At 35.3% G+C, this 24,965-nt stretch overlaps 4 protein-coding genes across 7 annotated transcripts; 1 reads left to right on the forward strand and 3 right to left on the reverse strand.

The window, feature by feature from the left end:
- Positions 1-762: 762 nt before the first annotated feature.
- LOC111005641 (alpha/beta-Hydrolases superfamily protein) lies at positions 763-7,122 on the forward strand. 2 transcript variants are annotated; one of them, XM_022277223.2, is made up of 13 exons: positions 766-1,429; positions 1,778-1,859; positions 1,986-2,089; positions 2,307-2,433; positions 2,524-2,618; positions 4,277-4,400; positions 4,758-4,838; positions 5,048-5,146; positions 5,234-5,422; positions 5,732-5,866; positions 5,956-6,012; positions 6,262-6,399; positions 6,643-7,122. In XM_022277223.2, the coding sequence occupies exons 1-13, from the start codon at positions 1,389-1,391 to the stop codon at positions 6,829-6,831; spliced, it is 1,461 nt and encodes a 486-aa protein (XP_022132915.1). In that variant the 5' UTR covers positions 766-1,388; the 3' UTR covers positions 6,832-7,122. The 2 variants fall into 2 exon arrangements, with proteins under 2 accessions (XP_087978916.1, XP_022132915.1); XM_088122790.1 differs by lacking the exon at positions 6,262-6,399 and having other exon boundaries at positions 763-1,429.
- A 232-nt stretch (positions 7,123-7,354) lies between these two features.
- On the reverse strand, positions 7,355-11,186 carry LOC111005303 (myb-like HTH transcriptional regulator family protein). 2 transcript variants are annotated; one of them, XM_022276758.2, is made up of 7 exons: positions 10,786-11,186; positions 9,485-9,658; positions 8,892-8,968; positions 8,709-8,751; positions 8,506-8,563; positions 8,234-8,303; positions 7,355-8,137 (listed from the first exon to the last, which is right to left on the reverse strand). In XM_022276758.2, exons 2-7 carry the CDS (start codon positions 9,612-9,614, stop codon positions 7,625-7,627), a joined length of 891 nt encoding a protein of 296 aa, XP_022132450.1. In that variant the 5' UTR covers positions 9,615-9,658; positions 10,786-11,186; the 3' UTR covers positions 7,355-7,624. The 2 variants fall into 2 exon arrangements, with proteins under 2 accessions (XP_022132450.1, XP_022132449.1); XM_022276757.2 differs by having other exon boundaries at positions 9,485-9,721.
- A 2,895-nt stretch (positions 11,187-14,081) lies between these two features.
- LOC111005571 (protein PHR1-LIKE 2) lies at positions 14,082-18,948 on the reverse strand. 2 transcript variants are annotated; one of them, XM_022277114.2, is made up of 7 exons: positions 18,808-18,948; positions 18,471-18,694; positions 15,818-15,894; positions 15,657-15,711; positions 15,359-15,428; positions 15,179-15,248; positions 14,082-14,929 (listed from the first exon to the last, which is right to left on the reverse strand). In XM_022277114.2, the coding sequence occupies exons 2-7, from the start codon at positions 18,661-18,663 to the stop codon at positions 14,432-14,434; spliced, it is 963 nt and encodes a 320-aa protein (XP_022132806.1). In that variant the 5' UTR covers positions 18,664-18,694; positions 18,808-18,948; the 3' UTR covers positions 14,082-14,431. The 2 variants fall into 2 exon arrangements, with proteins under 2 accessions (XP_022132806.1, XP_022132807.1); XM_022277115.2 differs by having other exon boundaries at positions 14,082-14,902; positions 18,471-18,913.
- A 1,697-nt stretch (positions 18,949-20,645) lies between these two features.
- Positions 20,646-24,039, reverse strand: LOC111005253 (putative E3 ubiquitin-protein ligase WAVH2). The gene is made up of 3 exons (XM_022276689.2): positions 23,584-24,039; positions 23,178-23,294; positions 20,646-22,253 (listed from the first exon to the last, which is right to left on the reverse strand). Exons 1-3 carry the CDS (start codon positions 23,698-23,700, stop codon positions 20,835-20,837), a joined length of 1,653 nt encoding a protein of 550 aa, XP_022132381.1. The 5' UTR covers positions 23,701-24,039; the 3' UTR covers positions 20,646-20,834.
- Between the last annotated feature and the right edge of the window lie 926 nt (positions 24,040-24,965).

Consider the following 24,965-nt stretch of genomic DNA (forward strand, 5'->3'; position numbering starts at 1 on the left):
AAAAAGCGACCATTATGGTCCCTTAATTTTCAATTTCATCTAATTTGTTTTTATCAAAATTTTAGCATGAAACTCACTTGTTAAAAATTTTAAAATGTAGACATAAATTTGTACTAAATAATTTTTATTAAGTATAAAATTTGTGTTAAAATTTTACAAATAAGACCAATGTGATTAGTTTTATAAATTACATAAACTAAAACAAATATTTTGAAAGTATAGAAACTAAAATGGACAAAACTTAAAAATACAGAAACTAAAATGGAAATTTTAAGAGTAGAAATACAAAAATGAATTAATAACTACACTAGTATTTAAACATTAAATTATAATTTCAAATTACGAAAGTGTCTACTTAATATATATATATATAACGTATGATTTGACATATACTCAAAATTACTATAAAAAAAAAGAAAAAAATAATATGTAAGTGTATTGTTGTTATGCTCTCAATTATAACTTCGACTAGAGGTTGTAAGTTCAAATTTCTATCCCATATGTTAGAGTAAAAATATATATATATAAATTATCACAACATGTTAGAGACCTTTTTATTAGATATTGTAAAAGATCCAATATTGGAGGAATAGGGAAAAAAAAAAGAATATTAACCATTTTATATGAATATTAAAATTTCAACTTTCTTACTCATTTTGTTTTGGTATTCAATACATATATTATTTTTGTCTTTAAAAGTCTTAATTTTATTAATCTATGATCAAAATAAATTTTGGTAGTTTGTATGTAAAAGAGTATCCACTTTCTTAAAGGGAACTGATTTAGGAAAATCGTTAGGCGGCACGGCAGACAGCACCGCAATGCTCTAAGAATGTTGGATAATTGTCTCGAAATACTTCCATTACCGAGCAATTAACAAGCATTTCAGCCAATAATCTCTCCATTTTCCTCAATTTCCCCTCTTATGTAGACCATACGATTCTCGGGAAGGCAGGCGATTGGCCAGGTTTAAGCATCTGGGAATCACTCCAACGAGACTTTTCAATGATTGTGAAACTCTGGACGAGAAACAGCGGCGTCAAAGGAATTATCACGTCGAGGGGCCACTTGTTGGAGCTGGATTGCCTCTGTTAGTGTTTGCTGCTGTTTTTGGAGCCGTATCTCTTGGTTTTTTCCTTGCCTTCTGCCGATGACTCTGGATCTGGATATGCTTACTACCGAGTAATGTATTTGTGATTTTGTTATTGTATTGTTGGTTATGACGGTGGGTGGAGGTGGAGATCGAGTTGAGAATTTTTGCGGCGTTCGAGTTTTTGGTGCTTGAGATGCTTGCTGGGCTTCTTTTTGAAGAATGGTGAACTGAAATTGTGACTTGGGTTTTCTATCCCTATGAGGCGGAGTAGCCGTCGGGGATTTTCGGAATCAACATGATTGATCAGTTCATCAATTTTGTAATTCGGCCGCCTAGGTATTCTTTCTGCTATGCCGTCTCGCTTCGCCGAGTTTTCGCTCCTTTTTCACGATTTGTTGTGCTACTGAGCTGTTATTTCGAGCTACACAATTTTCGTTCCGCCCGACTTTAAATTTGTTTTGGTCTTTTTTTGACTGGGATGTTATGTTATGTGGCTTTGTGAGCACAATTCTGCAGTTGAGATCTTGTTTGTTACTGAGGCTCATGAGCCGCAGAATCACTCAATTTTGTCAACTTTTGCCTTGGTTTTTTCTTGTTTTTGGGTTTTTTCATGCTGCTTATTTTTCTTGTGATTTTACCATTTATAGAATATTTATTTGACTATCTCATGTTCTTGCTGTACAGGGCGGATTATAACCCTGATCAATATTTATGGGAGAAAAACTTCACTCTCGCCGGTAGAGCGTATCAGCGACAGGATTTGGAGGCAAGTATGGATGGACAAATTCTTCCGTTATTTTTATAAAAGTTGCTGCCTGTTCAGTATCATTTTTTTTTTTGTTCACTTTGATTTCTAGTCAATGTATATTAACAATATTCACCAAATATACAGCTAAGAAATTCGAGGGGCCATACCTTGCAATGCAGTCATTATTTGCCTTCACCTTGTCCTGAAGATGCCCCTCTGCCTTGTGTCATATATTGCCACGGTAACAGGTACATACTCCTTGCGGAATAATATACTGTTGGAAAAGGTTCCTGATCATTCTCTGCATTGGACGATCTCCTTGTTTTATTACTTTAAAAAATAATAATAATAAATAAATTATTTTGTACACGTTCAATTTCAGTTTTCCTATTTTTGCTCCTCGTGATGATTCTATATAATTTTTGGGACGTTCTTAACTAAGTTTGTACTTGGACAATTATTCAGTGGATGTAGAGCAGATGCTAATGAGGCTGCTGTCATACTACTTCCATCAAATATTACTGTTTTCACGCTTGATTTTTCGGGTTCAGGCTTGTCTGATGGAGATTATGTCAGCCTTGGTTGGCATGAGGTACCTTTATCCGTTAACTATACATCTTTGTTTCAGTTAATTGAGGTTCTGAATCTGATATCTTTTAAAATATGATTTCAACGACATAAGAGAGATGACCTTAAGGTTGTGGTGACATACTTAAGAAGCAACAAACAAGTATCCCGTATAGGTCTCTGGGGAAGATCCATGGGTGCTGTAACTAGGTATGTTGAGTCATATTCTTCAGCATGCTATCATCACTATATTGTATGCCTCAATGTTTTAATTTGTCATGGAATTGATCTTAGAGTGAAACTATGAAGTGAAAATTCTTTAGGTGTGTTGAGTTTAGTTTGTTCTGCAGGTCCTTTTTCTTTTCTGTCTGTAATTTTTGACAAATGATGTGTTGATGCAATCATGCTAGATCATGTTATGACTTTGTGCATCTTATTTGCCATGTACTAGTGGCTCAAACTTGTAGATGAGGTGAGTTGGATCTCGAGGGAACTTGGGCAAAGTAGATGTGTATAAACTCTACAAATTTTCTCAAGTTAATTATATGTCATTTCCCATAATATTGTTTATTTTAAAAATGAAACCTTCTACTTAATAAAGCTCCTCATGCTATTGATGAAGTTTTTACCCACTAACGACCTTATGTTGGTGGATGTGCTCCTTAGTTATGGAAATTAAACTTGGTCAAACATGAGAGAAAACGTTATCCATACTCTTATTTATTTTTTCGTTGTTGCTAATGACTAATGAATTTTAGATGTTTTGAAATTCACCGAAGGAGGCTTGATAGAGCTTTCAACTACTTTCCAATAGTTATTGATGCAAGAAAGGCAAAGCCTAGGCCACTCAAGCTGGCCTGCTAAACCCTCCAATTTGAGACCTTGATTATCTGGTTGTGTATTTTTCAAATTAGAATCATCCATAGCAAGAAAGGTTGACATAACCTGGTCCCAAGTATGTCATCCTTACCGTTCTCTTTAAAGGGCCTGGAGTGTTGGATCGGTGTTGGCTGTTTGTGGAAATAATAAATGTGGCCTTCTTTTGACAAAACAAACACCTTTCCCATTTTAATGAGGGGGGTTCAATTTACTTGTTGAAACCATTCGACCTAGATCTTCCTTAGGGTAGGAAGTGTAGCCATTACTTTGATGCTACTATAACCAGGGATGCAAAAGGGTTCAAGTCTCCAATAGGGATAGTTGGTCATGTTCTCGAACAATTCTGCATTTTGGTGAAAGCACCATCCTGGAGAGGATTACAGGAGGTTAGGAAGGTATCTGTTTGAACTGAAGCTTTAATTTCCCTTTTTTTTTTTTGGAACAAAGCTGGAGCTTTAATTTCTACATCAAAGATGATATCAACCTTTGAAGGAAGAGAGCACAGAAACTCTCTTGAACTTTAATGCTAGCCTCCAACCCTCCATGAAATTGAGGGTTTTTTAGGAATACTTTTAATGGAAGAGTCTTCTTAGGAGTGGAAAAAGATGAGGGAACTATGTGGGATGACTGTGTGTTAATTTCCTCCTTGTGCAGTGTTCTACATGGAGTCTGGTGTAACAATTCCCTCTCTCCTTTTGTAGGCAATTTGAGACCTTTCCGTAACTCTTTTGATTTGGTGACTCTTGCCTTGTTATTTCATTCTGTTAGTGAAATATGTTTCCCACTTAAAAAACCCTACTGTTCACTTCTTCCTAATATTTTCCAGTTGCTGCTATTTCTTGTACTTCTGTGAAAAATACGTCCAATGAATGTTTAATAATTCAACAGTCTGGTGTAATCTAAAGATTTTTTACTTGACTGGAATTTATGATATTTCAAATTTTCTAGGAAGTATTCAATTACCTGAAGCCTTCTGTGATACAATGCAGTCTTCTTTATGGAGCTGAAGATCCTTCCGTAGCTGGAATGGTGCTTGACAGTGCCTTTTCTAACCTTTACGATCTAATGATGGAACTAGTTGATGTATACAAGATCCGACTGCCTAAATTCACGGTACAACCTCTCCTTTATTCCACGTTTTACCATCTAGGTTCACAAGTACATACTTTTTCATTGGATGCTGCTAATTTTTCCATTAACTACTTAGACTCATATGTTCATGCTAGTGTTGTGTAAAAAATATTTTAAACTAAGAAGTATGAATACTTAGCAAGCAATTCCAACAATGTGATTAAGCAACTCTGTTGTAACTTGAAATTAATTTTCTTTTAACAATACAAAGATGCTGTTCCATACTTTAGTTGTAATAGCATCTTATATCATTAATTAAAATGCTCTGGAGTATTCCTTGTAAAAAACAAGCACTAAGAGTTTGAGTGGATGATGACATAATGTAAACTCATATGGCAGGTAAAGATGGCTGTTCAATACATGCGGAGGGTAATTGAGAAGAAGGCGAAGTTTGATATCATGAATCTTAACTGCTTGCAGGTTTGTCTGGCATGTTATTCTGTTTGAGTTTTCTAGATTGGCTTCTTCACGTATATTTGCCTGTAATTGTGCAAAATTCCAATTATTTTACTGGAAAGAACTGTCTGCAAAAGTTTGACATTGCCTCTACCTTGAACATGAATGATGTGATTATTCGCTGCAGTACGTTTACATACATATGGAAACCATTTTTTTTTAAATGCCACCAGGTCACTCCAAAAACTTTCATTCCTGCTTTGTTTGGGCATGCTAATTGGGACAAGTTCGTACAACCTCATCACTCGGAACTCATCTATAATTCATATGCGGTATTGTCCAGTTTTAAAATAACCACACTTTTGAAATATAAAGCTTTAAAGTTTCTCATTTCTGATTCATTTCTCTTTATCATGCAGGGGGATAAAAATATTATAAAGTTTGACGGGGATCATAACTCATCCAGACCACAATTCTATTATGACTCAGTTTCTATTTTCTTCTATAATGTTCTTCATCCTCCTCAGTTATCTTCTGCTTCTCATGCAAGTAAGCTTGAGAAATATTATGATTTAGGGGATTTGAAGATTGGGCCTGATATGGATGAGGTAAGTTTCCATCTTGATGTCTTAGAGCAGTGCTATTTCATATTTGAGACTGTTACGAATTTTAGTAGGAAAACATTAAGAATATTACTTGTGACATATTAATTACTGTATCAGTAATTTGCTAGTAAGTTGTTAGAGTTTAGTTATAGATAGAGGGAGTAGGGGAGATTGAGAAGAAAGCAGATTTTGGAGAGTACCAGAGTTTTCGAAGTATTTGGAGCTTTATAAATTTTATTTTATTTTTTGTATCAATAACATGTTTAGTTTATTTGTACTTGAACACACAATCTGCAACCTGTTGATTTCCAGAATCTAATATACGAGATAATCTCGAGTCTTCATTCTACTGGAAATGATGCTGCTGCTTCATCTTCTGCTCCTAGTGTTCCAACCACAAAATTTGTTGGTGAACTGATTTCTGAAATTCCTTCAGTCACTGAAATAGTATGTCTTAATTTAATGGTCATCTTTCGATTTTTCCTTTTCCCATTGCTCAACGGTTGTTATGTGTCCATTCATTATGTGCGTTGCAGGATTCCACGCCTAATGACCATTGCACAATTAACAGTGATGAGCCATCACATTTGCAGGTGATCTTAAATTCACCGTTGTTGAAACTTAGAAAGTGGCTTAAACTTTAAATCTTGTTGGTGCTGTCCATGCCATCTCTAAATAAAAAGTAAAAACAGCTTATTTGTTTAGGTTTTGATGTTTTATAATCAGTATCCATTCTAGCTTTTGCAGTTTATAGACAACGTCTCTGCACCTTAAAAAGGGTTAATAGTGCAGGCCTTGCCAATTGTCATAATTTAATTGGGGTCTGTAGTTTCAATTTGTAGGACCAGCCAAATGGTGAAACTGAAGAATGTTGCTCGTATACAAGTTCGAATAGAGAAAGCTGGGGAAGATGCTCTTCTCTAGGGGGCAGTGATGAAGAATCTTCTACTGCTTGTGTAGTTTCTAAAAACAAATTTCAGGTCCTCTCCCCCATCTGATAAACTGAATCATGTCATGATCATCCATGGACCCATTTATTATCTCATGTTTTCTGACTAAAGCCGCTTCTTAGAAATAGAATAGATATCAGTGGCATTACATCCACACGGTAAATTTTAGGTTTTGGTCCCTTGTTGGAGAATGAGTTCAGTGTCCAGTTCAAAGATAGATAGTTGCCAGTGTTCTTTTTTCTGTATGCATGATATTCCTTTGAATGATTACAGGAGACTCTAGAAGCATTTCCAACACCTCTCCGAAACACACAAGGAAAACCATCAGATTTGTCGAAAGACGACAAGAAAAAGAAGAAAAAGAAGAAAGCTGCAACGTCTCAGAAGAAGTCGAAAACCGAGAAACTAGAAGCCCTTAGTAGACACCTTCGGCTTTGCATTTTAAGGCGAGTAAACCGTTGAAGAGGGCCCTTCATGATTTACACTGTACCATACCCACAACATTGTAAAATGGCGGCCATCGTATCTTTAGACTAAATTGTAGTAGCTCTCCCACCTCCCAACAACAAAAAGAACAAAGTTGGCAGTAACCATTTAGATTCTTATCAGTAAATTGACCTGTGCGGTTGTTTGTATCATTTTGTTTCATCCATTACTTCATTTAGGAGTTGTTACAAATTTAAAAAAATTGCAGAACAGTTGTATCTTAGAACTAAATGGAAAAGGAGGTAAAATTCGAAATTTTGGCATGAACTTGAATTCTGTGAAGATCTATTTGGTACTATGCTCCCTGTCTACGTTCTAGTTTGGATCAAACAGGTTCAAGTTTTCATTCGAAATCTTAATTGACATGTAGCACGAATTGAACAAACTTAACATAAATCTTCCGTCTCTTCTGTCTTTGAAGGTTTGGTTGTCGACTTAAATCAGTCAATTAGAAAAGAATGGAACATGTATTGGATTTAAATGGTTGGGGTTGCAAGGATGCAAGAAGGGGAAGGTCATTATTATAAAGCAAACGCAAAGATCGAATTCAACTCTAAAAATTCTCTAGTTTAAACAACGGTCCTACTCCGATTGTCGACATGATCGGTCATGGTACATCAAATATTGGTCCTACTCAGGAAAATATTTATGTGCCGAGATATGATACACCACAGTACGTGAAGACTTAACACAACTACAACTAGAGCTAACCGTGGAAGATAACTTATAGTAAAAACATGAAACACTTGAACTAAGACAACCTTGTGGTTTAGTCTAATCGGTGTTGATCCCCTATCGATATTCCAGACGAAGGATCGAACTTTTCCCCGGCTGGAAAAACTGAGTGTGATTCCTTGTAAGTGGAGTTTAAACTTGACTCCAGTATCTGATGTGCAAGTATCATTTCTGATTTGGAAAATGCACCATCCCTGCACTGCCTTGGTTTCTTCACTGGCCTTGGGCTCTCACTTGGGGAGCTATGGCAACCGGAATCTGGCGTCAATGGTTCGTGATGAGACGAGGAAGAATCATCAACAGATATACTCTTGGCTTGGGCACGTTCCTTCGACGCTTTCTCTTGGCGAGGGGACTCAGATGTTGGGGCAGGTGTTGGCGGGTCGTTTTTATCAGTTTCTGGGCAGTTGTCACCAGAAGCAGGAGCTGAAAAGGAAGAAGGAACTGGAGCTCCTGAAAGAACCCCACTGAGTTTTTGTTGCTCTTCAATTATCTTCTTTAGGTACTTGCCTTGGGCCTCAATCCGTAACTGAAGCTGTCTCTGCACCTGTTATAACTCACAAGTTACAATACATATTAGCAAGTTTGAAGAGAGAAATTTACAACTAAATTTCACAAAAAAGAGAGAATAACTAGAACTTGCCTCTAATTGTTCATGCAGTCGCTTCTGGACTTCCATCTGCAGCTTAAGTGCTTCGGTAATTTGCATTCCACTGAAAATACAAAGAACAAATAAAATGATTACTAGTATGTTTTTGTCTTTCACTATCTTGTTCTTTTAACCAGGTGGTGAGAACAGTATAGAGAGTTTAGCCCATCAAACAGGGGGGCGCCTGCTTCTGAATTATAATTACATCAACTTTCTATACAACAAAAGAAATGAATGAGAAGTGTAGAGCAATTAGATCTACTTACGACGAGCTGTCGATATTTGATAGAATGTCACTAGAATCCTTCTTGTCAGCCTTTTTTCCTTGCATTAACAATACAACAAAAGGGTGAATCACTTGGTGAACATCAGGAGACAGATTTTATACAGCCATAGAGTAGGAGTTTATCATAGATCATAATGGTAACTCAACATAGAAAAAGAACAATTGGGAACTAGATTAACCTACCATCAGATGAGCAGTCGGGAAGGTATTTTGCAAGTCGATATTTCTGGATGGATCGAAGAAAAATAAATTAGAGAACAAAATTTATGCATGCTAACATAATCCTCTCTCATGCAGTGTGAGAAACCCAAATAAAGTATGAATAAGAAGAAGAAAAAATCTTGATTTTGTACAACATTACAGTACCTGCAGATGGCTTTTGACGTGGTATATTGTTAAACCTTGAACACCCATTACTCTAAGAACACCTTTGGGTGTAGCACCTAACAAAGGGATGAAAAATGCACATAAATATGGTCAAATATCATTTGTAGGCACAGAAATTATAGATAATCTACGCAATCTGCAATTTTACTGCAGTTTATCATGTTTCACTCTTCCATTCTTTATACTATTTTTAAAAAATATGCTTCTACCTCCTTGATTGACTAACTGTGTGTGATTAATGGAACGTTTCTACTAGAAGGAAAATATCTATGTAGGAAACCACCCACTCAGTGTAAATTTGCATAATGATCAATGGTGTGATGGATACAATTCACTATATCTTTTTATCTTATGTTTTTTTTTTTAATTCTGCACTTAAGAGTTTCATTCTTTAATATGAATGGGAAAGGAAAAGTTGCACAACTTGTCAACAAAACGCTAACATGATTGAATTGTTTATGACATGTAAAAGATGCGACAGTTTCAATTATCAACATGAATATTTTCATCTTTAGAGTTCAGATAGGAAGAAGATGGTAAACCATAAAGCCACGAGAAACGAGTTTACTCACGATCTGGACCACCAAGTTGTGCCACTGCATTAACAAATCGGTTGTGAAGATCATGCGTCCATCGCAGTCTCTGCTTCGAGGCCAAATTCGGGTTGCTAATGGGACCATTACTTCCATTTGAGGGTTCCATCAAGCTTGCATCAGGAAGGTTTGTGCTGATCACAAACTAATGAGCTGTTTTGAAGAAAGCTTGAATTATGAGTACTTTGTTGCTGAAACTTGAAATATGTCGTTTACCTGTGAAGAATAAGCAACTAAGTCTAAAAGAAGAAAAGAAGAAAAAAAAGTTTCCTGCTCGACAAGGCCTTGGATCTCAATGAATTCAACATTCAAAGAAAAGTGAGACATGATGAAGATTCATGATTTTGCTAATATATAGAAAACTCTCTGCTAAGATCAATGACCAAGAACCTCAGAACTTTCCAAGTTTATTGGGTTTAATGAGTTCTAAAGATATTTGGACCATTTGCTCTCCATAAGGAGTACTCTTCCTGAACCAAACCCAATGGTAAAAACATTAAATGAAACATGGGCTTTCAGAAGAATTTATAGGGAAATCGACAATATATGAGCCACGGCCGAGCAAAGAGCATAGCATCAAGAGAGGTGGGCTCCCTCAGAACACTTATCTTCACCAAAGAAAATAAGCTGGAATCTGACAAGACCAATTAAAAAAACTTAATGATAATTATACATATGCTGCAGAAGTATATGCCTATTCGACAACGATTGGTTCCCACTTAAATTCAATTAATCAAATCAAAGTAATCTGGGAGAGAATTAAAGCCACCGAAATGGATACTTAAGCATCAGAACAAGTCTAATTCTTTTCGTTAGATGCTTTAGAAACAACAACAATCATAATGAAAACCAAATTGAGCTCACTAGTTATTACCTTCACAGGTAAGAAATCAATGTTTCAATCACTCAGAGAAAGAAAGAAAAAAAGCAAAAGAAATTACTATGCCCCTCCTCATCCATCTTCCAGAAGAAACCCTTCAAACGAGCTAAAAAGCTCCCACAAATGAAGAAAGAAGAACAATGGACTGTGACAGTTGCAGCTCAAGTTATAAACAATAAAGATTATTAAAAATCAGACCAGAAATGACAATCATTGACTAGGGTAGACAAGAACTAGAAGGCAATATCCGAAACCGAAGGCGTGAGAAGTGGGTAGGCTATGCATTTGAAAACTTGGCAATTGCAAAAGCAGAGCAACAGCTTAAATTGAAAGCTCACGTTAATGCAATATAAGAGTATACGTTTAAAAAGAGAGCGAGAGAGAGAGGATAAGAACATACCCAGATCTAAGAACACATCTCCCCATATTGAGCGCCATTTTTGTGGGTCTGTGAAGGCCTGGAGTTTCAAAATCAAGAAGAATCTTGGAGTAATAACGAAGGAAGTAAGATAAAAAAGAAATGGGTAAATTGGGTTTGTGTTAGTTAAATTGATGGAATCGATTCTTGGTTTCTGGGTCAGTGTGTTGTGTGCTTGTGGTTCCTCCAAAGTAGAAAAGAGTGAAAGGGGAAGGTGGTCTGTGAGCAGTCTTCTCTGGATCAGCCTTTGCCTGGTTTATAGGAAAGCTTTTCAAATAAATAAAAAACTGAAGGAAAGTGCTACCAATTGAAATGGCTGAGGCTCAATCTTTTCTCCATCACTCACCTTTCGCCATTTCATACTCTCCAAAGTTCCAAACTTTCTTTTTCCTTTTTGAATATATATAAATATCAACATCTCCCTAATTTAATTAGAAATGGTAATGGCCTGAAATCCCATTTTACTGTTCTACTTAAAAGGGAAAAAAAAATCTCATTTTTAGTTCAATCAATATGGAGTTAGATATCGGGAATGTAATAGGTCTCGTATTCGCTAAACTATGTTTTGGTTGTTTTTTTTAATGGTTAGATATAGTTTTTAGTTCTAAAATTTATTTCTTACAAACACGTCACTCTTATATTATATCTACAGGTTTTTGAACTCGTAAAAATGATCAAATAAATTTTTTCTCTCACAGAGGATAAAAAAGAAAATGAGTTTAGGAGGGAGATTTGTAAACAAGAGCTTTTCTTTCTTTTTTTTTTTTAAAGAGATTTTTATCAAGGTTAAAGCTTCAAATGTGTAAATGGCTACAAATGGTGAGGAAAAAGGTTAGAAACATGTATACTAGAAGCAATTTATTTTTCCAAAAAAAAAAAAGAAAGGCAATTTGGGTATTTACATTAGATCATTAGATCAAATGGTGGAAAAAAAAATTGGTCTATAAATTGAGAATGAGAGATATAGATGAAAGGAATCCAAAATGCATTTGAATTATGCCCCAAACGACAGCATGTCTCAAGTTCGAATTTTCGATAACTTTAATATAAATAAATTTTTGATGTCTTTTAGGCACGTGCCTTGGAATTGGTGTGGGTGCGCACATTTGGAGGAGTAAAGTTTCAACTCCCAATTATTAAAAAAAAGAAATGCATTTGAATTGCTATAATTATTTTTTAGTTCAAGCGAGGATTTGAACATCTAACCTATTAATTAAGAATATATATCTTACTCATTAATTAAGAATATATATCTTACTCAGTCGAATTATTTTTTGAGTTAGAATGAAAACTTTGATACTTAAAAAATCATTAAAAAAACGTTTATTTTTCATTGATCAAAATATTTTATATGACTTGAAAAAATAAAACTAACCATTAAAAGTATCTTCCAACTAACTTATATAATTATTCTTTATTTCTAATTATAAATAAACAATTTAACAAACTTCGACTAAAAAAATCAAAATTAAAATGGACATTCTAAAAATATTGATTAGATGAACTAAATTTGGAAGGGTAAAAACTTCTACCATTACACTTAAAATAGATTTGATTCAAATTATTCAATTATATTTTTTTAAAAATTAAGATTTGTATTATAGTAAGTTACACATTATTTATACCATTTATGTAATTATCTCGAAATTCAAAACAGAATACAAGAAACATAATAATTAATTTTGATACAAGATGAAACGGAATCTGTTCTGAAATATTCTGTGCCTTTGGGAACAAAATGGCGACCAAAAAAAAAAAAAAGAAAACAAAAGCCCATTTCTATTCACTTTGTCTTTTTCCTTTCATTTTTTTATCTCTATTTTTTTTTTCAAATTTTATTAAAAAATCTAAGCATTTTACAGTCACTTACGTTTCTTGTTTATCATTTTTTGAAAATATTATTATTAAAATGGTATGCACATTTTGAAAACAATCCAAATAAGTTTTTTATTTCACGTTTCTGTTTCCAATTTGTTGTAAAATATAAATATAAACATTGTTTGATCATCCTTATATTCATGGATGTTGGAACTATGCAATTCTATTTTTATTTATTGAAAACAAAAAAACAGAACCGGACATCTTTGCAATTTATAAATTTATTTACATTTCAAAATTTTGGCATTTCAATATCTAGAGCAACCCAAAAGTTCAAATATTAAGGAGTAAATATGTTTACCTTTTTTCTTTTTTTCTTTTTTTAGTTATAGTGTAGACTGGATTTAATGGGTTTTTTTTCTCAATACATTGAAATATGATTGTTTCTTATTATGGATATATCATTTATTGGCTTGAGTTCAACTTGAATATATTTTCTATATAGTTCTTATTTGGAATTTAATATAGTAAATAATTTTTTTTTACCTCCCGACTAATCCATATAACGCTGATTTGACTGTATTTAGTTGTCAATAGGATATAAAATCTTAAGCAGGCACTCTCGAACCTCTTTTCAAGACGGTAAAAAAAAAAAAAAAGTTTTCTTGTACTTGTGATTTTCTGCTGTTTTACCTTTAGTTGAGAATATTGAAAGGGCAAGTTCATTCCAACACCCAATTATTTTGTTTGTGGTCTGAGTCAAAAGATATTGGGATTGGGACTTTTCCTCAGCTTTTGGAGGACAGCTACACCTATCAAAAATACAAAATTTTATACAAATAAATAACAAATAATTGTATGAATGTCTCTTAAAGAGGTGATTTACTTGAAATTTTATTTAAATATAAATCATCCCTTTTAGGAGACATTTTTCATTTTTTTTTGGTTAAATATATGCTGTATATATGAACTGTGTAGTACTGACAAACAGATTACAACGTAACTGACTACAAATGATATAAATTTGAACAACTTGATGAACACCAAAACTTGATAAAATAGTCGAGACACGCTTCAAGAGCGCTGACTTAAAGAGGAGGAGAATACTCAAGTGAGGTATGCTAGTAACTTTAACAAAATAATAAAATAACTTAAAATTTAATAAACTAAATAAACAAAACCACTATGACAATAAATATGAATAATATTCACAATGAATAATTTCTTTTAAGTTTCACTTTCTTTCCCACCTTGAAAAACACACTTTTTTTCCCCCTAAAACCAAGATTTGCATTCATTGTGAAGAATAGTCAAGGGTTCCCATCATATTCAACCATGATCATAGCATGGAACATGTTTTTTTTTTCCACCCCATTGATAATTATGATTTACTATGAGAATCGATTATGATACCTGTGAAACATAAATGGCACAAGATTCATTCATTTTGGCATCATCAATGGAAGACAAAGTTCATTTCACTACTGATTAGAGAAAGAGGATGTGTTTCCAGACACAACATTACTGATTACACCCTGTTAATGGACTCCTCAGATCTCCCAAAAGTCAGACAGAAATTAACTAGACTGTGATTGTCCAGAACAACAAAAAGAATTCCTAACTACTTGCATTTCGACGAGTTGTCTACGAACTAAACTAAACCGACTTCTCGATTTTACATGCTAGTGAATGTTCTTGCTTCAGTTCATACCAGTTTCTATGAATGAAAATGATGGAATTTTTACAAAAGTTGAAACTAGAACATACTTCTCTTCTCATCAAACATGATGAGTTTTTTGTCTGCAGAGTTTCATCCCCACATGTCGCACCCGGATGCACTGTGATGGTTAATTTGGATGATATTAGCATCTTGTATTCTGTCCTTGGCTTCACTCCAAATCAAAGATGCAGTTACTGAATCCAAGTTAACCATTTTTTTCTGGCTTCCAACGGGAGATTTTTCCATGGTCAATCCCCCGGGACTCTCGTTTGAGGTTAGGCAGCTCTCAGTCGAACAATCAGCTCTTTGGTAAGGAAGATTAGCCTGCACTTCTTCTGTGCCATTCATTCTTTCCATCTCTTGTGATTGTGAAGCATAGAAACCAAGTGGGTCGACGGAGGAACTTCTTGGGCTCTTACGATCCAGTCCTTGGGACTTCTTGCTGTCTGAGTCCGACACTGCACCTCCAATAAATTGATCTGCAAGCATTTTACAAGCTCTCTCGAGCATGGCCAAATATCTTCGCTCGGCATCCTGACGAATTCGTAGGTGCTTCTCTGCCTGCCCAACGATGGTAAGGTCAGCTAGCTGAAGAATGGACCCAAGCCTCATTGTCAACAGTTGGAAGTTCCTCAAACAGTGAGTACAAAAATTTCCACCGCTAGTCATAGCAGTGCATCATAAATTCTAATTATGCTTCAAGATGAGGATAATACACTAAGCAAGCAATCTAAAAACCGGAAACTAATACGCTTCTCCATTCAAACCAAGTGTTGATCTACATGGAATCTGTTCAAAACCATCGTCAATTTCCATGTCCAAGGATGAGAATATTACCTCAACTTGCAGATGTAACTTACTTTGCACTTCCATCTGCGCTCTCAATGCCTCCTTGACTTCATAACCCCTAAAACAGACATCCAAGTTTTGAACAGTTTGAACATGCTTAAAATCTTATAACTCAACATTCAAGCATTATTGTAAGTATCTTAAAGGAGAGAAAAACTCTTATCTTACTCGGCCATTTCAGAAATTGGCAAGTCAGGAGAGAAATTATTGGTACTGGGACTTTCTAAAAGATATGCACCTGATGTTCATTGCACCAAGCGATAAATAAAGATTTAAATATTTGGACCAGACAGGTTAAAACTTTCAGAAATTAGGAGCTAGCACAAGTACTGGTGGTGAGAGGAGAGCAAGCTGTTTTCGTTAAGAACTCCATGACCCAACACAAATTATGTAGTTGAATATCAGCAGACTCATGGAGGCTACATCACATGATAAACAAGGACAAAAATAGAGATGTATCACTTACCATCTTTAGATCCCTCACCCATATCCTTCCCTGATTGCTTACCTAATCTGAATTTCTGTAATTAAAAAACAAGCACAAATAAATGCAAATTCACCATGAACTCCACCCCAACCATCAGAATTATTTCTAAAATGATGTCTTTCTAAAGTCATCGTGATCACCTGGAGGTGGCTCTTCAAATGGAAGAGAGTCAGTCCTTTCACATTCATCGTTCGCATTATTGCTTTTGGTGTAGCTTCTGCACCAGGTGTTCAAATGTCAAACCCTTATCATTGGTTAGAACTCAAACATGACCCATAATCCACCTCACCCCTGTCCCCACCAAAAAATATAAAGAAAGAAAAGATAGTAATAACACCTATCAATCAAAGCATGCAAAGCAGATCCTCTATGCTGCAAAAAAAAGTGGACTTAATGATCACAATCCAAGTTTTGGTTTTTGTAAAGCTAGAGTCATACGGTCACATGCATCAAGAGCTCTCCTGTGGTTGTTATAGAACAAAAGAAATAACAGGCTCTTCAAAGAAAAGCATATGCTTACTTTTGTGAGATTGTACAATTTAAAGCCTCAAATTGGAGTGGTTTACACAATTCCTTTTGTAATTATTCTGCTTTTATCATAAATGTAGGCTGGAAGTGTTTTGTTTAATTCCTTCTCCTACAAAGGGGACACCTTGTCTCCCTGACAGCACAGACAAAACTATGAAGATGAACCATTCTCAAAGGTTCACATTTGATTCTGATCAGATATCAACACGGTAAAACAATATTTACTGACTGACTAAATTAGACAATATTTACAAATTTTAAGCTATAGGTCAATTGACCTTAGTTTCATAATGTGAAATTTTCATGATTTCTGTATGGTTATATTGTACTTACAATTCAATGTTTTTCCTAGAGGAGTTGAAATGTTTAGGTATTAACTTCAGCACATCAATACATAAAGATGGAAATGTCGTTCCAATTATTCCATTTAACTATTTTCAATATTCTAGATGAAATCATGATAATATGTTTTCCTTTTACATTCTTTTGCACACCCTCAACTACCATAAACATTATTGTCATAACTAGTAGAGTTCAAATTTTTTCACCTCCAACTATCTTTGTGGGAAAAGGAGGGGAAAAAAACTACCTTCAAATTGATGGGATTTTTTTTGCTGAATGAGTGTGACAGAGTACTCAAATTATGGGGTAAAGGCTAACCCAATGTTCAAATTATGATAAAACTGGATAACTTCTATGATTAGGAAAATTGTACATTAAATCCTATAAATGATCGCTGCCAAGATATGGCCTTGGGGGCATCTGGATACATATAGCTCAGACCATTGAGCTAACTTGTGAAGGTTTTCAATTTACTAAAACCACAAACTAGCATAAATTGTTCAGAATCTACTTTGATGAACGTCCAAATCTTGATTGGTTTAGACCATGTCATGTCCATTAACTTTCCTACCAAGCAAATCATTCACATACAAGATTTGTCGTCTGAAAAGTCTAAATATAATTTGACTTCTAGAACCACAGATCCTGCAACAGATGCTCAAGGAAGATATCAAAGTTTTCTCTGTTGAAGTGTCTTTTTGAGCTAATAATCTGATTCCATGTCCAAACCAGTTCAACTAATTACATAAACTCTGAATTGTTCCCAAAAAACTTACTCTAATGAATTTCCCGCACCTAAAGATAGGTGATGCAATACCATCACAACTAAGAAGTATTTACTTTATACTTAACAATAAAGAGGATAATAATATTCATCAAATAAAAGAAAAGCTTCTAAAAAGAATTTTGGAAGAAAAGAAAATGAAATGACAACTAGTCGATGTTTTGTTTCAACAAAATTTTCTTTTTTAAATAAGAAAAAACAAAAGATTATAACACTAAGCCATAAAAAAGTCAAGCCAAAGTAACAAAGGGAGGCACATAAAAGTTACGAGGGCTCCAAGCATTGAGAATAAAAAAACAAAGTGACACCCCCATGATATTTGGAAGCTACGTAGACAAAAATTTGTCTTCCCGACTGCTGTGGTGTAGCCAACAAGATTGAATATCCACTATCTAAATCTACTCAATTTCTGAGCCAATTAGAAGCATAAACTTCCCAGACAATAACCATTTATGAATGTTCTTAAAAGCACTAAAGCACAAAGACCTCATTTAAACTTGGGACTCCAAATTCCTGGAATGAAGAAGTAGAAACTAACTGAGCTTCCATGATTGATTTAGAATCTGCCGAATTTAACTATTCAGGAAGAATTGAGCTTGGCCTCCCATATCTCTGAAGACCCATGTTTTTATTTCCTTTTGGGTTCATTTGCCATAAGCCATTTATTATTTATTTTATTTTATTATTTCTGTTTTTTACCAGGCCAAATACTCGATTATCTTAATTGATGAGAATTCTTCAACAGTATCACCAAATTAATGAAGCTCCTAAAATCAAACTTGCCCACTTACAATGAGAGCACAAGAGTGATAAGCGCTACTAAAATGTAGGCGTTCCAGTGCTTGACCCTCACTGAAACGAAATTAATTTCAACGCAGCACCCAGGTCTCCCAATTCAAGACTGCTTAACGTGAAAATCCTACTGTAGATAGTTCTAAAAAAGAGGCACTAACTACTAAGTAGTAAGCAGACCGTCGCCGCTATTTCTTAGTAAAATAGAGAAGCCTTAAACAAGCTAACTGAGTGAGCAGCTGCAAGTGAACAGAAGAAGACAACAACAGCAAACACATCGAGATTAATGAGACCACAGCTCAGCAAAAAATCAAGAAATGATATAGTACAGAAGAAAGAGTACTGACTGCTAGCACCACCGAGCTGAGTGACGGCGTCGACGAATCGCTCGTGAAGATCAGCCGTCCATCGGAGGCGAGGTTTGGGATCTGAAGTCAAAACAAGACATGGGTCGCCCCTGTGAGTGAGGTCGGAAGTAGCAGAACCACGGCCGCCATGGATCTGGATATCGCTGTCGGGATTAACAAGCCTTGGAAACATAACCTTCGTGTTTGCCGACGGAAAAAAAATGCTGAAAGTGAAAATCAATCAACAGAGAGAGGATAATTTTTTTGTCTCCGATTTATACATCCGAAAAAGAAGAACACGGAATTTCTTCGCTTATTGATTTAAAAAATTCATCACCCATTCCGCCATTTCTCAAGAGGGAGAGGAAATTGGCACAGCTTTCGAAGCTTTGTCTTTTTCTGTCATCATCGTCTTCGATGCAGCAATTAGTCGTCAAATTGGAGAATGTGGTAAACGACGACGATTCCTCCATGCCAGGGCAAAATGGGAATTCAGCAATAAATTTTGAAATATATCCTTTTAAAAAATAATAATTGATATTCGACGGAGCGGTGTTAAAAAAAACCAACTACCGAAGAATCGAACCCAACCCGAATCGTAAGAGTTGGGTTGGGTTAGAAAAGAAATTATGTTGTATATAAGTGATAGACCGAAAATTAAATAAGCATACTAAAAAAACATCAATAAAAAAAATAAAAGTTACTGATATATCATTTTTCATTCCATTATATAGTATATAGTGATACACGTCTATCAATAATATACAGGCGACGTTGAGATACGTTGACGGAGATTGTCGACTTTCCGTACATTTTTATTTGAGACAGCACGTGAAATATTTAAAAATTTTTAGAATTTGTGTTAGATTTAATATTATTTTAGATGAATTTGATATTCCTGATTAAAAAAATCAAATCAGCTCGGTCAAATCTCATTTTGGATTAATTTAAAAGGCCAGAGGGGCTTTTTTTTTTCTTTGAAATAAAGAAGCATTAGAAGAATAAGTTGAAGTTAAGAAGAGGGAGCAATATTATTTCTACTTAAGAGTAAAATTAAAACCTTTAATAAGAAAAACATTATAAACCTAAAGACCAAATGATACACTTAATGTTTTCTTTTTTGTAATTATTAGATGTAGAAACCCTCAAATATGTTATACAAATTATTGTTCATGTTTCATTAGAGTGAAATTCCCAATTTATCCTCTACCAATAATTTTGTCAGTGTTGAGGACATTGTCGAATGGTAGTTAAGTCTTTTTGTTCGCTTTTTGACTAAAGATTTTTTGTTTTTTGGGTAAAAGATTAATAACCAGTTACAATCATAATCATTTATTTCACTTATATTTGAACCGATTGCCAAATAATTTGTTGAACTTTTCTTACCCAAAACTCTCAACTTCCATCCCTTTCAAATTAAATAGACATTTTACCATTATGCCCACCACACAATTATCTTAGTAGAGGAAGACGAGGGTAGGGATGGCAATGGGGCAGGACCGGGGATGTAGTATTTCAGGTTTTAATACTAGTTTCATCCTTCTACTTTTAGCTTTTATTCCTTTCATCTCTGCATTTTCAAAATATTTATTTTGGTCTCTATATTATCAATATTTATTCATTTTAATAATTGTACCTTTGAAATATATATTTTGGCCTCTGACATGTTAAAATGTCATCAATTTGGGCTCTCTTTACAAAATTCTAACCTAAATTTTATACGCAATTGAAATCTTTTAATACAAATTTATGGTTATATTTCAAAAGCTTTGTGAGTGAAGTATTATGTTAAAATTATGATGGGAAAAAATGAGATAGAAATGAAAACAAATGGACTAGAATGGTCATTTTTTAAAAGTATAGAGACCAAAACGAACGTTTTGAAAATTCAGAGACTAAAATGAACAAAAAATTGAAATACTGAGACCAAAATAGACGATTTAAAAATATCGAGACTAAAATGAACCATGTGAAAACATCACGTGAGAGTGATGTTCATACTTTATAAATACTCATTTTGATTTTATAGTCTTTTTTTTCTTTTTTCTTTTTTACATATAATAACATCATGTGACATACGACAGTGGAGATTTGAACTCAGTCAGAGATATGTGACTTAACCAATTGAGCTAAATTTGTATTTTAATTTTTTTTAGTTAAACAAACTTTATAAAATTAAACAAAGTCTTAAATTGCCTATTTTTCAATATAATGTCAAATTCCATATACATGTTGAATAGTTTCTACTGCCTGCTCTCTTTAATAAACTAGTCTAGTAAAACTCAGCCACCAACCATATTGAATCATTGTGTTGCTCTAAATTAGCTACCTGTGTCTGTCCTTCTGTGTGTTCCATCTCTGGATTTAAAGCCGATATGAATGCAAATGCTTCGCCCATCTTCTAGCCATGAATGGGTCGTGATAATCCCATCTTTCGTCGCTGCTAATCCTCCCGCCTGAACTCACATCCTCTTCCCTGTCTTCACGACCAGCTTCGTCAAAAGTCATATTGATGTTGCTCTTGTTTCCTAAACTTAGCAGGGTTTCCCCTGTTTTTGTACACTCCCTGTCATTGACCGCGCCATCGACGTAGCTGTATCTTACCCTGACATGTCCTTCGCTGTCACTCAACTGGCTGTCGATTATGATTCTCTTCTCTTCGTCGCCCCTCAGCTCACCAATCCTAATGATGCTTGATCTGTTGCTTTCCTCCCCAATTCTAAGTTGGATATCTCTGATGATTCCTCTCAGCACTTTTGTCACCAGGAACTCTTCAAACTCCTGCATTACACAACCGGTTGAAGGGCTGAGCCCCATTCCTACATGAAACCAATGGATTGGGATGGCGGGTGATTCGAAGTCAATGAGATGGTACGGCTGAGTTCGGGTATCGGATAGATGTAGAATGGAGGAGTTGGGATTCTTGTGGGTGCTATCCTCAAGTATCTTGATTGCTTTCTTCAGCCCTTCAACAGCGTCTGCCTGCCCCATGTAGAAAAGACGGTCAATGACTTGTAATGCAGCTCTCTTTCCATAAGATGTCATACGTCTCAAGGAAAACACGCGGGTCGCTGCAGACGAGTAGGTAACGATGGCCAAACGGTCGATGGAACGGAGGGACGAAACCACCAAGGCCATGGCTTGCTTGAGGAGCCTCAAGTGCGGACCATTGGAGCACACAACCAAGACCAAGTCAGTCGCTCGTTGATGTGCCAATTTCACCGAAAGGTAAGCTCTAGCCCTGTTCCTGGGGTTGCCTGAAATACGAGGCGTTTGCAGAGAGGGTGATTGCAACAAGGAAGAAGGGCTTCTGCAGGAGAATTGTTGGTGCGGTGGTGGCTGCGCTTGGTGGTTGGAGTACAAGTAACCGGGGGCAGAGGCACAACCGCTCACCTGAATGGGAGGATAAAAGCTTGGTGGGGAAGAATGTAGAGAGAATGAGAGGCGAGAATGATGAGTAGGCGTATGGTCAGGCTCAACAGGGTCATCGTCGTCATAACGACCAGAGAGCAGGAAGGAACGTCGGTTTATCCGAAATGTGGCGATGGAGTCGTCGAGAATACGGAGAATAGGATCACTCTGGGAGGAAGGTGGGACTGAATTCCGGGGTAACTGGGTCCATTGAGCTCGACAAATGGGGCATGTGACACTGCCATGGCGGACATTGGAGGAGATGCAAGTGAAATGGAAGGCATGAGAGCACTGTGCGGTGAAGATGGCCTGCCCTGGCCGACTCCCTTCGGTTTTGTAGTTCAGAGGATCAAGGCATATGGCGCACAGATTCTGCCATGCAAATCAACACAAATATGCAGGTAACTGGTAAGATTATTGATACTGAAAAAGAAACAACTTTTGGCTCAACTTAGAGTTCAACTTTTCATAACTTTTATTCATTTATTAGTCACGCAAGTACATTTTATTGGATTTTATTAAATATATCTCCTTTTGATTTTTAAATAATAAAAGTACAACATGACAGAAAAAGCAAACTTAACAATAACCAGTGGCTTAAGAAAAAGTTGAACTCTCTCCATGAGTTCTTTTTTTAATCTAATTAATGAATTTCTATTTGCAGTAGTAATCGGACAGTGGCTTAAGAAAAAGCAAGAGAGGATTTGACTGCCTTTTTGCTCAATAATTTTTCAAAGAGTAAATGTGATATCTCACTCCAGTAATCAGATTCCACATCAAAAGCTTAAACAAAGATCATTCAACAATTAAGAAAAAACAACTCCTCCAATTAATAATGGCTCAAAAGATGTGCAGAGATTTTACTATAATCAAGAATGTTTCTTTATTTTTTCCTTTTACAACTATCAAGTTTGTATGACAATGTTGGGAGAAGCAATAAGAAATTGATTCCCATGTCAACTCGTGAACCCAACAGAGATGAAGGGTTCGCCTACAAGAAATCAACTCAGAAGTTCACACTTTGGTGGGAATTATGAGTTAAAAATGTGCATAATCCTGAAGGGAAGATTTGAAGTAGAAAGACTAATGCCTAATGGTGAAGAATAATATAATTGTAATTCTAAATAACAGAAAATCCTTTTGGAAACCAGGATCATGAAGCTAAATGGCTACAGGAATTGAAATTGAATTCTGCACTTAAACTCAAAAAGCTACAAAGTTTTCTTTTAATCAGATAAGGTTACAGATGAAGAGCTACTAAAACTTGGGAAATTGTTCAAATGGGGTCGTGGTTACCTTGGAAGGCAGATTGTTCGTGGTTCTTGAATGCGTTTGTTCTGCAATTTCAGCTTCTCCAACTTCTTCCATGGCGTGCTTTGGCTTTTCCACAGACACAGACAACAAATCCGAGACCTAACGAACAGAGTTCAAAAAGAGGAAAGCCAAATTAGAGTCACCACAGGACAAAATCAGGAGTGATCAGAAAGAAAAACGGTGAAAGACCGCCGAAATCATCGCTCAGTGTGACGCCGTAGTAATACAAATCCATACATTCAAATGTAATTGAAATTCCGTGAAAATAGAGGGGTTTTTCCCGCGAGTCGAGAAAGAAAACGAGGATTTCGGCCATTAGTTGAACCAATTGACAGAAAATGGAAGAAGACAACAATGTAAGAAACAGAAAACCGCGGGAGAAGCTTACAGAGCGAACTTTTCTCGGAGAAAAGGAGCGGCATGCGTATGCGGCAACCATAATCTTCCGAGCAGCTTTCTTCAGAATCGAGCCTCCTCCTCCGCCGCCGCCTCCGCCTCCTGCCATTGTGCAGAATCCCTCACCAATGCACCACCATCACAACCCCAACCGGAGTAGAAACTAGAAGAAGGATTCTGCAAAATCCGCAGAGAGGTTGTGAGCAACGGAAGTGGGAGAGTCCCCCACAGCTTTAAATTATTGAGTGGGAAATGAAAATGGAAATGGAATGGCGTTTGTTGGGTTTTAATTATTTGCCATTTTTTGAAAATTTGAAGTTTTGGGATTTTGTTCTGTTGCTTCAACTTTACTTTCCCTTTCATAAATCATCGAATTTTCTCGGTAAAAGGCTGGAGAATTGCTTGCTTTATTGCCGTATGTATGTATGCATTTTTGTTTTTGTTTTTCATTCTCCTTTATAATAAAATCACGATTCTCAAGATCTTAACTTTTTTGTTGTTGGCTGTTCAAAGTTGAAACTGTAGTTATATTATTATTAGCAAATGGGGTTCTGTTGCTTTGATGTAATTTTGAAACAGAAGACTGTTGAAGAAGATGGACTTTTTCTTTCTTGTTTCTTGTTGGGGATTTGTGTTTTGACGAACAGTAACATATATCAACCTTTTTTTTTTCTGTTGCAGGAAATGTATACCGTTTACAAAAACAATTTTTTATGCATATTTATTTATGGGTCAAAAAACAATTTTTTTGACGCTTGAAAATTCAGGAGGAAACTCCTCCTTAATTCACGTGTGGTCCAATACCATATAAACAAGTTGATTTTTTTATTTTGTGTAATTACTACGTGATCTACTTGTCTATATATTACTGGACCACATAGGAATTTAAGAGGAGTTTCCTCTGAATCTTCAAGAGGGAAGTTTTTTCCTTTTTTGACTTCACAACAAAATAAAACAAAACCGTGATAGATTAAACTGTATTGATTTCGGATCAAGTGAATAAAGCTTAAAATCATATGTCAAGTTGAATTGTCAAGTATCTCAACTTCAATCGGAGTATTAGTATTAAGTATCTCATCAAAATTAAATGTCTTATTATGTGACTAGATGGTAATATTTTTTTTAGTACAACGTGGAGGTCGGAGATCGAACTTACAATCTCTTGATTTGAGATACATATCGAATTATGTTTGCTTTAGTTTAAGTAACTTAAAGTTTAGAGATTAGATTGTTATAAATTTGAAAGTACAAGAACTAAATCTTTATAAACTAAAATTTAAAAGATTAAATTGTACTTGCAACAAATTATTCTTACAATAAAATTATTTATTTGTGTTTTTATTTATAAGAATTCGGTCATCGAAAAAGTTTGAC

The sequence above is a fragment of the Momordica charantia genome (assembly GCF_013281855.1).
Source record: "Momordica charantia cultivar OHB3-1 chromosome 1 unlocalized genomic scaffold, Mcharantia_2.0 BLBB01000001.1, whole genome shotgun sequence".
Lineage (NCBI taxonomy): Eukaryota > Viridiplantae > Streptophyta > Magnoliopsida > Cucurbitales > Cucurbitaceae > Momordica > Momordica charantia.

Bases quoted from the DNA above. Each gene is read 5' to 3' on its own strand.
- LOC111005303 (XM_022276758.2), bottom strand. From the start codon at position 9,614: ATGGAACCCTCAAATGGAAGTAATGGTCCCATTAGCAACCCGAATTTG. The intron at 8,752-8,891 runs GTACTGTAATGT...CGATCCATCCAG, and splicing joins ACGTCAAAAGCCATCTGCAG to AAATATCGACTTGCAAAATA. The intron at 8,304-8,505 runs GTAAGTAGATCT...TTGTATTTTCAG, and splicing joins TCAAATATCGACAGCTCGTC to TGGAATGCAAATTACCGAAG.
- LOC111005641 (XM_022277223.2), top strand. From the start codon at position 1,389: ATGATTGATCAGTTCATCAATTTTGTAATTCGGCCGCCTAG. The intron at 1,430-1,777 runs GTATTCTTTCTG...CTTGCTGTACAG, and splicing joins TTTGTAATTCGGCCGCCTAG to GGCGGATTATAACCCTGATC. The intron at 5,423-5,731 runs GTAAGTTTCCAT...GTTGATTTCCAG, and splicing joins TTGGGCCTGATATGGATGAG to AATCTAATATACGAGATAAT.
- LOC111005253 (XM_022276689.2), bottom strand. From the start codon at position 23,700: ATGGCAGGAGGCGGAGGCGGCGGCGGAGGAGGAGGCTCGATTCTGAAG. The intron at 23,295-23,583 runs GTAAGCTTCTCC...TCTGTTCGTTAG, and splicing joins CTCCGAGAAAAGTTCGCTCT to GTCTCGGATTTGTTGTCTGT. The intron at 22,254-23,177 runs GTAACCACGACC...TTTGCATGGCAG, and splicing joins CGAACAATCTGCCTTCCAAG to AATCTGTGCGCCATATGCCT.
- LOC111005571 (XM_022277114.2), bottom strand. From the start codon at position 18,663: ATGTTTCCAAGGCTTGTTAATCCCGACAGCGATATCCAGATCCATGGC. The intron at 15,895-18,470 runs GTCAGTACTCTT...CACCTGGTGCAG, and splicing joins TCAGCTCGGTGGTGCTAGCA to AAGCTACACCAAAAGCAATA. The intron at 14,930-15,178 runs GTAATATTCTCA...TCCATTCTTCAG, and splicing joins AGTTACATCTGCAAGTTGAG to CTAGCTGACCTTACCATCGT.